Here is an 11,347-nt window from a genome sequence, read left to right on the forward strand (position 1 = left end):
TTAAGTTTTTTTGTTGCCTAGAAGTGTCATTAACTGAGTAATGACTCAGAGTGAGGGGAGGAAGCCATTGATATGGGGCTCTGGCCTGAGGCTGGGTCACTCCTCACTATAGCTGGGAACCTGGGAAGAGGCCTCTTGGCTGTATGTTACCTTGTGTCTGATTTGACTCACTGAGTTCATTTTACCTATGTGGGCTTAGCCATGTATGCCACACACAGACTCATCACAAAATACCAGTTCAAGTGACAGGGTTGACAGAAGGGACTGGGGTCACGAGAAAGCCACAGGCCATGAGTAGCAGGAAGGGAGCGGCCACCTGTGCTGACCCCAACCTACCAGTGTGCCTGTCATGCCCAAGAGCCTCTTCCCACTATGTCACTTATGATGTGGTGTTTGGGTTGGTAGTTTTCTTAAGAAAACCTTTACATCCCACACACTCTGTTAAGAAGGCAGGCGAGTGGTCTATGCATTTCAATATTTCCATTAAAATGAAGTAAGGATTTTAAAGCTAAAAAGAACCCCTGTAACAGCTTTTTATGCCCACTAGATAAGTCAGTGATCAGTAAGGTAACAATCTAGCCAGCATATTCCTAGTTTTGAAAGCTTCCCCGAATCCAGGTGTTTGAGAACACTGCTTTTCTGCAATACTGATGTCTTTGTGGTCGTTTTCTGTTTCTGCAGCATGGATCAGCAAGGCTCTTTCGTTCTTCCAGCAAAGGCTTCCAAGGTACAACTCAAACAAGCCATGGTTCCTTGATGACAAACAAACAACATCAAGGCAAATCCAATAATCAGTATTACCATGGCAAAAAGAGGAAACACAAGAGGGACGCGCCCCTCTCAGACCTCTGTAGATAGTCGACGCTGCGCGGTGGACTGTCTTCTCTGTGCAATGATCTCATGCTCAGGACAGTTGCGCAGGGACTCCTGGGAGATATTCAGGAGCCTCACACTGTTCAGACGTTGACTTAGCAACTGCGTTTTTTCCCAGCTCGCCACAGAATGGATCATGAAGACTGACAACTGCAAAAAACAAAACAAAACAAAACAAAACAAAAAAAAGCAAGCAAAAAAGAGGGAAAAAAAAGGCTGCTTATTTGATAAGTCATATGCTACAACAGGGTCATTTTAAGATTTAAAGCTTGAATGTAAAATAAATATATTTCTCATTGGCTTTATGCAGAGTTATAGGGAATAGTATTCAGTGCTGGTAGGGTGATAGAAACAAAAAACAGTATCAGAGGATGGGGTGGGGAAGGAAAACAAAGGTATCTGATAGGAAGTCCAGATTCCAAAGGGGAAAGTGATCTGTGCATGTTTTTTTTTTTAATATTTTTGCATATATTTACCATTTTATTGTGTGTATATATAGAAGACCATATAGGAAATTGATATTTGTAATAGTGGATTTGTTAATAATACTTTTTACATAACATTACTGTTTAAATTGTAAACAGATTTTTTCTCAGGATTAGTTTGAAAAATAATCTAAATTGTCATCTTAACATCCATATATAGGGAAGTGATTAGTTCTATTACTCAATTTGTTTTTCTCAGCATTGAAATGACTTAATAGAACCCTTGTGTCCTGCTGCAAAAATTTTTCCTCTCTAAAGAAAAGATTTATGGTGGCAAATGATGTTTATTTTATTTTGTAAAAAAAAAAAAAAAAAATGTACTATGTACTTTTGTGTAAACACTGAAAAATCTCTGGTCATCTCCGAGAATTAACTTGCAACTGTTTTCTATAGTGCTGTCGTCTTGGGCAATGGGCAATTACATGACTTTGTGTTTGCTTCCTTTGCAGTCTTTTTTCCCCCCCATTTCTTCCTAATAGGAAAAAAAAAAAAAAAAAGGCCACCCATGTCTGGTCTCATTCCTGTTGCAGTGAAACTTCGAGTTCCACAGACTTTGCATGCTGGCTTCTCTAACCCTGTGTGCTGCGTGTGCCTGTTTCTCATCTCTTATTCTTTTTAAAAGTCATGCTTAACTACTGTGGGAGAATAACTGTAAACAGCTTTAATTAAATCATACTTATAAAAAACTATTTTCTTATATTCCACTTTATGCTTTTGGTATTGTTGATCTTTACAAATTAAATGGTCTTTGATAATGGATCTATTTTGTATTGCCTTATTAAGACCAAATACTTCTTGTCATCCCATTCTTTATCCTCTTCTTTCATGGAATTGTTATCGTTAATTAAAACTTTTTTAAACATTGGCTTGTTTCAATCATACTGTAAATTTTGGTTGTAGTCAGCTTTGAGTGCAATGAGATGTATAATTCTGTTATCATTACCTGTTGAGTTTGAAACTCAGTTGGGAATATTTAATATAATAGAATGTAAGTGACATTTCTGAAAATGCTTTCTTTCAGGGTGAAAGTTCTTAGTTTAGCATCAGTGTGTATGGCTCTGTTAAATAACAGCCATTTCTGAGACGAGATTCTTTTATATATATATACATATAAAGTACTATTGGCTTTTAGGAGTTTCTTTTATATACATTTATGAAATACTGAAGACCAATCAGACCATTAATGGACACTTAGTGTAACTTTTTATAAAGAAAATAATGCTAAAGTAAGACCAAAACTGATGTCATCACTGAAATTAACAATTTTCAATATGTTCATATTTTAATTCACAATGGAAAAATGTGTTCCAAAACTGGAAACTCATAGTACTCGTGTAAACTGTGGAAGATTTCAAATGTGATGTTATTTTGACAATGTTTTAAATTTTAGAGTCACATTTTATTCTGATCAGAATTTTTATTGAGATGTTGAGCTTTTGTTTTTGAAACTAGTTTGTCATAACATTGTGCATAATCACAGTATTTATTTTCTAGGACAATTGTGAATGTGTAGACTTATGTTTACTGCTAAGGGAACAATTATTTATAAAATAATATTAAATCCAGTATTAGCTGCCTATTTCAGACACTTAATACTTGCAGAGATCTATGTTACATTTACCACACTGAAGTTTTTTTTGTTTTTTGTTTGTTTGTTTTTAAAGAATCACCCTCATTGTTGAAAGTAAATGTACTCTTAGGGTGCGAATATTAGTGTTCCAATAAGCATGTGATTATATTAAGGTGGTGGTAGCGGGAAGATAATCTTGATTCCATTGGGAATCTTAGGTTTTCGTAAATTTATTGGGAAAATAGTTTTTCCTGTACTGCTGAAGTTTCTTTTTGGTAAACAGTATCTTTCTAAAAGAAAAAAGCATGAAGGAGAAATTGAGGTGTGTATACATTTCCTCAAATGACCAGCATTGTATTCGTGAATACTGTGTATCTTGCAGTGAACAGTGTGGAAGCTGTTCATTTTTCAATCTGAAGTAAAATACTTTCAAGAACTTTTAGTTTGCCTGCTCATTTGTTTTATACATTTCATCTATTTGACTCCTATCTTCTTTTTTGAGTTTTAATACTTTCTATAAAGATTTTGTGAATATATCAGAAATGTGTCATTTATATATTATAGTCCATTCATATCCATGAATCATAACCTTCCTTTGCTAATACTTGTTGAATGGGATTTTACAAATTCTCCCTCACTCTGGTGACATTTCTCAGGCAGTCATGTATGTGTACCTGGCCATCAGAAATATTAATATTTAAATACTGTTTTTTAGAGGAGCTGATGGGTTGGTGAGGTGTCAGCACAAAATCTTACTGGTTATGTTTTGATGATAAAAGTATATCCATTTTTTCCCTCCAGCTTTAAGGTGACTGTGAAGGTGCCTGGTTTTGAACGTCTTTGTTTGGTTTGGAGATGTCGCACTCAGTTTTCAAATCTAGCTTGGATCTGTAGGACCTACGTTTTTTACAAGTAGTTGCCCTCCAGTCTTCAACAGTTGATTGTGTTATATTTTTGTCCTGTTTTGAGTGTACTTTACCTTTACTTGCATTTTGAGCCTCATTAATATTTAGGTTATTTGATTTGGCTCCAGATACTCCTAGATAAAATCTGCACAGGGCAAAACATGGGCAATAGGGTGAGCATTTTTAATTGTCTTTTTCTACTGGAACCTTGTATCTCTCTGTGTGTTTTCTGCTCATTCCTTCCCCTATGAAATGGTAAGTGTGACTTGTGTTTGCCTGAACCTATGGACTAGTGTTTGGGGTTTCTGGAAACACTAGAGGGTCAGAAGAGAGTAATGACCACCGTGATGTGCAGGATTCTCTTGCTGTGACATGTTCATTGCAAAGCCCTCTCCAGTGACTAGGAGGTGTAGTTATTAAGGTTGATCTGTTAGAAATCACCATTATTAGGTATTAGTGGTAGATGTTGCTGATATTTTTATTGGTCATGACTACATCTCAGTTTTACTTTAATATTGATCTATAGTTTGATCAGTTCCTTGAATTCTAATATGTTGATTTCTCAGTGTTTCTGTCACTAAGAATGTTTCTAGGCAGTTAGTTGCTTCACAGTCAAAACTAAATGGTAAACTATCAAAAATACGTTCCCAATTTTGCTGTGATAAATATTGAGATGTTAAAATTAATGAACAGAAGAATTTATTCTTACCCATCTATTCTTGTTCTCCTAGTTCCTTAAACTTTTTCAGTTATTGGAAAGGCACATTCTCAAAGTATTTTATGAGCAAAATATTCTATAAATGCCTCTAACAAACCTAATTGAATATAAAAGTTATATTTAGTAGTTACTGTTGATAGTAATTTTCATCAGGGTCATAGTTCATCTAGTAAAATATTTAGAGAATGATGTTAACATTCCAGCATTAAAGTGGGAACAAAGATTTATATATGAAATTCCTTAGAAGAGTTCATCTTGCCTTGGTTTCTGACCCTCAAGACTCTAGCTACCTGCCATCTTGTCAAAACATTTGTGGGTAGAATAAGTGTTAAAGATCAAATTTTAATATGCTCCTTGATATTTAACATAGCTAAGAAACAAACCAGATTTTACTGTAGAAGTTATTTACATGATTTGAAAACTTGACCTAACTGGAAGCCTTTTGCTCAGTCATCTTGTTCTAAGCCATCTTGACTTCACACCCTTAGCAACTTTTCTTTTTTTTTGGTCAAAGATAATGAGCTAAATATATATATACATTGAGTGTTGACAAAATTATTAACCAGAAAAATTGCTTATAAAGTCTGCTGATCTATTTGATACCTAGAATTAAATATTTGAGGACAGTTTTTAGTTAATAAACTGCTAATGTTTATTTTACTGTCTCTCAGGTTTTTGGTTTTTTTAAAAAAATATGTTTGGCCTTTACATTTTCTACTTAAGTGTGTACTTTATTGAGTTTAACCTTGTCTGTAGCCTAGTAGCCTGAAAGAAAAGGAGGCAGAACCAGAGAGATGGATGTAGTGCATTCCCTTTGGTTATTACACATTTGTGGTAGCTCCTGGATTTACTGAGAGATATTTTAGCTATGTCAATAAGAACAGCTAATGATGTGGAAATCAGGTGTTCTCTTGTGTATTTCAGTGAACATTCTTATTAGTAGTTGCATATCATCTCTAGTTCCACATTTTAACTTAACGTCTTTGTGGCTTCACCACTGAGCTGCCTTTCACTACACCAGCTTCTATGTGGCCTGGTAACATGGAAGGTCTCTCCTAAGGACAGTCTGGACGTTTTTTGGGGGGAATGTTATTTATCTTAAAGATGCCTAGAAACAAAACGCATATAGTACCAGTGAGAAAGTATGAAGTAAACAAGTTGCTCAGGCTGGGCATGGTGGCTCATGCATGTAATCCCAGCACTTTGGGAGGCTGAAGTGGGAGGATTGCTTGAGGCCGGGAGTTTGAGACCTTCGTCTCTTAAAAAAAACAAACAAAAACCTGAATGGTGAGGTGGGGTGGAATTGGGTAGGGGAGGGAAAGGAGGACTTGGAAAAGCATTCTCCAAAGCCAGCAACTTGGTGAAGTTCAGTACTTGCCTCTTAGAGGTTAGGCCATGCCTTTCAAAGAGAGTGAAATGATGAGTTATCAGCCGCATTCTTGGAGTTAATATTTTTCTTCATCTTTCAATTTGGGTTCTGTGCTATTCATAGCTCTTCCCTAAGACCATTTCATTATTACCTTTATATTTAGTTGCAATTTATCATAATATGTTGTTTTGTCCCTAAACTTAATCTCCTAATTTTAAGATCCTCTCTGATTTTTGCATATTGAAACTTGCGGAAGTCACTTTAAAAAAGTCTTTTGAAAGCCCTACAATCCTAAAATAAATCACAAGCTTGTTTGTTAGAAGTGTCAAGAGTCTCCAATCTTTACTACTAAAAAGCAGCACTGCCTTAACGCACGTTGTTATGGGTGAAAAGTGAGGGACAACCAGTGTAGTTTCTGGATATAAAGGGTGAAGGACTGTTGAGTTAAACATTTTTAGTGGACTATACATAGATACGTGTGTTTAGAAACTTTGGTGAAGCCAGTATTTGTTTTTAATAACCTTTTTATTTATTTCCTTCTTTGATTAGCATTGTCTTCTGTGTTAAGAAATGTGGACTCCTGTGAGGTGCTGGAGGTTTGAATCATCTTGAAAACTTTCCAATCTTGTCTAGTTACCACTGCAGAGACACTAAGGAATTTACCAGAAAAAGATATTTGATACAAATGATTTAAGAAATCTCAACATTTCCTGAGGCCGTATCACTGGGCAACCAGTGATGAAAACTATGAATGAATTGCACACCTGGAAGATTTTTTAAGCTAATGACAGTTTCTTCAAAGATGCCTTGGAAATTTTATAAATTGCATCCAAAGATGCCTTGGAAATTTTATAAATTGCATTTCTATGCACATCTGCCCCTAGTGCTTACCACTCGGTTTATTATTCATAATCTGCAATTCAATAAAGGCTTTGTGCTTTCATTTATCTTCAAAACCACTGGTATGAGCCCTCATGTAAAACCTGAATGACTACTTTTTCTAAAAAAAATTTAAAGACAGCTCTGTTTAGGCAGGTTTTCTTGTGCACATGTGGCATTTCTGTGGCTGGTTCTCTAAGCTGGATCTCTAAGCTGGTTCTCATCCTTTTTAATGCTAGTACTGGGAGATGCTTGAGGATGCTGTTTTCATCCTACTCTGTCCTAGACAATGATAACCATTTGGCCCCCCCAACAGCCATGGAAGATTATAGAAACTGATCTCATAGAATTTGGTTATTCACAAATACCAGCCCAGTTTCACCCTCTACTTTAATGCAGGGGGTTATGCTTGCTATACTAAGAAAATGAAATGCATTACCATAGGTTGGGCAGAGCAACAAGTAACAGATCATTACAAGAGAATAATGAAAATGGTTCTCCAGAGAACTGAGAGAGGCAGGGTTAGTAACCAAAGTGCAGCCTAAGGTGTGTCTCAGAATTCTCCCTCAGCAGGGGAGGATTTGGTTTGGACTGGTCTGTCTGCCTGGGACCCAGCTGAGCGGTGGCCAAAAAAAAATCCTGGGTAGTTTCCTGTAAGATAGTCCCAAACTGGCTTAGAGTGAAGGTGCTCAGCAGCATATAGACAACTGGCAGGTGAAACCAGACTGCCCACTCCAGCGCGATGTCTTTTTTTCCCCCCCTTTTTTTTCTTGAGACAGGGTCTCACTCTGTCATCTAGGCTGGAGTGCAGTGGTGCCATTCCAGCTTACCATAGCCTCAACCTCTTGGGCTCAAGTGATCTGCCCACCTTGGCCTCCCAAAGTGCTGGGACTACAGGTGTGAGCCACCACACCTGGCCGATTTCTGCTGCTTAAACCTCTGCTGCAAGTGCTCACTTAAAAAAGGCAAAAAAAGCAAAATCCTTCTAAATATTATCCCAAAAGTTTCTCAAATATAATAGTAGCGAATGAACCGAATATCCATGACAATTTTGTCCATCTACCTAGACACAGTGAATTATTTCACAAGTAACATATGAATGTATGTTCTATTGTGAAGAAATGTAAACACTTAAGTAAAAGGATCTAGCTGCACTTCAATCCCTAATCCCACTCATCTCCCCAAACCCATCCATCTTAATATTATGGGACATATCCTAGATTTTTTTTCTATGCATTTGTACATATGAACAAGTATAATTTCAGGGGGTCTTTTATCCTTTAACACAAATGGGATCGTATTGTAGTTTTCTGCAACTCCCCTACCATATAAAGATGTGTTTCCAGGTCAGTACACGTAGAGATATATTTCATTTCCTTTTTATTATGCTGACTTTAGCTTGCAAGTTGCTTTGGTAAATTAATGTGTCAGACACATCAAGGCTAACAAATTAATAGAAATATCCAGTATTTTTCAGCTTCCCTTTTGTTTTTAGAGAGAGGGTCTTGCTCTGTTGCCCAGGCTTACTGCATCAGCTTACCTTGAATAGGGATTTTCTAAAGTACTGCTATTTGATGACAATTTTCTTCTGAACCCATTTTACTAAGGAAAAAAACTTTCCCACAGTTTTACACGTAAAAAAAAATTTTTTTTTGGCCAGGCATGGTGGCTCATGCCTGTAATCCCGCACTTCAGGAGGCCGAGGTGGGAGGATCGCTTGAGGCCAGGAGTTCAAGACCAGCCTAGGCAACATGGTGAAAACCCATCTCTATTAAAAAATACAAAAATTAGCGGGATGTGGTGGCATGTGCACATAGTCCCAGCTACTCTGGAGGCTGAGGCAGGACATTCGCTTGAACCCAGGAGTCAGAGGTTGCACTGAGCTGAGATTACATCACTGCACTCCAGCCTGGGCAACAGAGACTCTTTGAGACAGAGATTCTGTCTCAAAAAAAAAAAAAAAAAAAAGAAAAGTGAAGAGATGGGGTGGGGGTGCGGTCTCACCATGTTGCCCAGGAACTCCTGGCCTCAAGTGATCTGCTCATCTTGGCCTCCCAAATTGCTGGGATTATAGGCATGAGTCATCACACCTGGCCAGTTTTACATTCTTTTAAGTTGAATTTTCATGACTTGCTTTGAAAACTGTTTCATTTGATATTTTTGCTAGGTTTAAATGTTATAAATATAACATGGTCATCTGAAACAGTGCTTTGCTATTTTTTCTATACTTTATTTCCACTTTTTAGAATATGTCACCCTTGGCAAAACTGATGAAAAGTTACATTGGTCATTCTCCACCACCTACCCTTTAAAAATCTTTTAATTTCAAGACCCTCCAATAACTGCAGCAGCAACAATTAGAACTCCCACTGAAAATAAGTTACCTGTCTTAGCCAGGCGTGGTGGCGTACGCATGTAGTCCCAGCTACTCAGAAGACAGGCTGGAGGACCGCTTAAGCCCGGAAGTTGGAGGCTGCAGTGAGCTACGATGGTGCCACTGCACCATCACTGCACATCACCAGCCTGGGTGACAGAGTGAAACCCTGTCTCTAAAAGAAAACAAACAAGTTATCAAAAAAAAGTAGGGTGGAATTAATTTTATGATGAGTAGAGGGACGGAACTCAGGTGAGAAAAATAATCCAGTTTTGGGGGACAGAGAAGGCAGAGTACTGCCTCAGATTTTGTTGGGAAAATCTGTGGGAAAATATGTTGGAAAAGAGAGGAGGATAAAATGTAGCCGTGGGACTGATCTCCCTAAGCCAGAGCAGTGCAATGATAGGTTTTTAAGGAGATATTTTCCTTAAAATCACTTTCTTAGGCTCTCATTATGTGACTGTAGAATTTCTGCTGTAATTGGCCAGGTGTGATGGCTCACACCTGTAATCCCAGCACTTTGAGAGGCTGAGGTGGGTGGATCACTTGAGATCAAGAGTTCGAGACCAGCCTCGCCAAAATGGTGAAACCCTGTCTCTACTAAAAATATAAAAATTAGTTGGGTGTGGTGGCACGTGCCTGTAATCCCAGCTACTCGGGAGGCTGAGGCAGGAGAATCGCTTGAACCTGGGAGGCTGAGGTGGCAGTGAACAAAGATCACACTGCTGCACTCCAGCCTGAGTGACAAAGACTCTGTCCCCCGCCAAAAAAAAAAAAAAAAAAAAAAGAATTTCTTCTGTGATTTTTATTCTTTGGAAAAGTCTTTTTTCGGGAGTGGGGTTCTCCCTGTGTTGCCCAGGCTGGCCTCGAACTGCTGGGCTTAAGTGATCCTTCCTTGGCCTCCTAAGTAGCTGGGACGACAGGCATGTGCCACCACACTCAGCTCAGTTAGTGCATTATGAGATGTACTATGTTTACCAGTTTAGTTTAGGAATGCAATCTTTGACTTTGAAGTTGGAAGAATTTCACCTTTCAACCTTTCAAGTAAAATGCTTTATATTTCTTGCTTGTCTAAAGAAACCATGTTAAACCCAAACCGATAATCTAATAATTCATTTGAGAAGTAGTATAAATTTGTGTGTGTGTGTTGCAGAGGAACTTTTTTCTTGTATTGTAAATTGACAATATGTAATTATGTATGTGTGTGCAAGTGCATGTGTGTGTTAAAGCAAGTAACTACTATTTGAAAACATGAGAGTAAAATTTTGTTGAAGAGGAACCATCCAATGCACAGCTGAGACTAGAGGTAAAAATGCCTTTATGTTTAATGTCAACATTAAAAGGAAAGGAAAGGAGAGAGTTATTAAAAGTATCAAGTGGCTTATTTAAATGGTGTATCAATTTTCAAAAGAGTTATTGCTCAATTTAGATTGTAAACCACTTTGGTACTTAAATCACTCAGCAGGTGGCTTCGGGAATGTGGCTTTACACAGCACCCTTCAAAATAGTCACAAGGTGGGTTACGCCACACATCTTTGTTTTTAAGAATCCAATGTAAGAAAATTGTGCTTTCACGTGCCAGGCGTCAGTGCCTAAGATGTCACTGCAGGGAGATGTGAGGTTAGCAGGCAGCACAGGGAAGCCTGTTGAGACAGGTGCTTAAGCAACACGGCAGGGCACAGGGAGGGCTGCAGAGGCGCTGGGGAGGTGGGCTGGGCCCTGCCAAGACAGGTGAAAGCAGGTGGATAAGACTAGGGCACCAGTTTTGTCATAGTTTAAACACAAATTGTGTTTTATTTTATTTTTTTAAATACATGAGTCTGGCTGTGTTACCCAGGCTGCAGTTCAGTGGCTATTCACAGGTGCTATCATTAGCACACTGTAGTCTGGAGATCCTGGGCCCAAGCCATCCTCCCACCTCAGTCTCCCAAGCAGCTGGGACTACAAGCACTTTGTCCCCTGTCCCTCCCTCTACTTTCTCCCTCTTCTAAGGCAGCTATTTCCAACTTTTTGTGGTTTTCTGAGGTGCTGTGTTTACCTCCATGTCTCTAAATAATAGACCTCTATTGCCACGTCTTGATTCTTGATTCTTAGTTCTTGAAATTGTGTTGACTTCCTGCCACCCCTGAACTACTTCTGTGCCCTAGCCTCCCAATAGAGTTAAAATGAATTTT

At 38.2% G+C, this 11,347-nt stretch overlaps 1 protein-coding gene across 6 annotated transcripts in view; it reads left to right on the forward strand.

Moving 5' to 3' along the window:
* Positions 1-6,876, forward strand: part of TENT4B (terminal nucleotidyltransferase 4B) — an 84,382-nt gene extending 77,506 nt beyond the window's left edge. For 3 of the 6 annotated variants that reach the window (XM_054533885.1, XM_024233129.2, XM_024233131.3), the window contains one exon: positions 682-6,876. In XM_054533885.1, coding sequence (XP_054389860.1) covers positions 682-858 — 177 coding nt within the window. In that variant the 3' untranslated portion in view covers positions 859-6,876. The remainder of the gene's footprint in view (positions 1-681) is intronic. The other 3 variants (XM_054533883.2, XM_054533882.2, XM_054533884.1) reach the window with 2 other exon arrangements.
* The last annotated feature ends 4,471 nt before the right edge of the window (positions 6,877-11,347 follow it).

The sequence above is a fragment of the Pongo abelii genome, chromosome 18, assembly GCF_028885655.2.
Source record: "Pongo abelii isolate AG06213 chromosome 18, NHGRI_mPonAbe1-v2.0_pri, whole genome shotgun sequence".
In the NCBI taxonomy this organism is placed as follows: Eukaryota; Metazoa; Chordata; class Mammalia; order Primates; family Hominidae; genus Pongo; species Pongo abelii.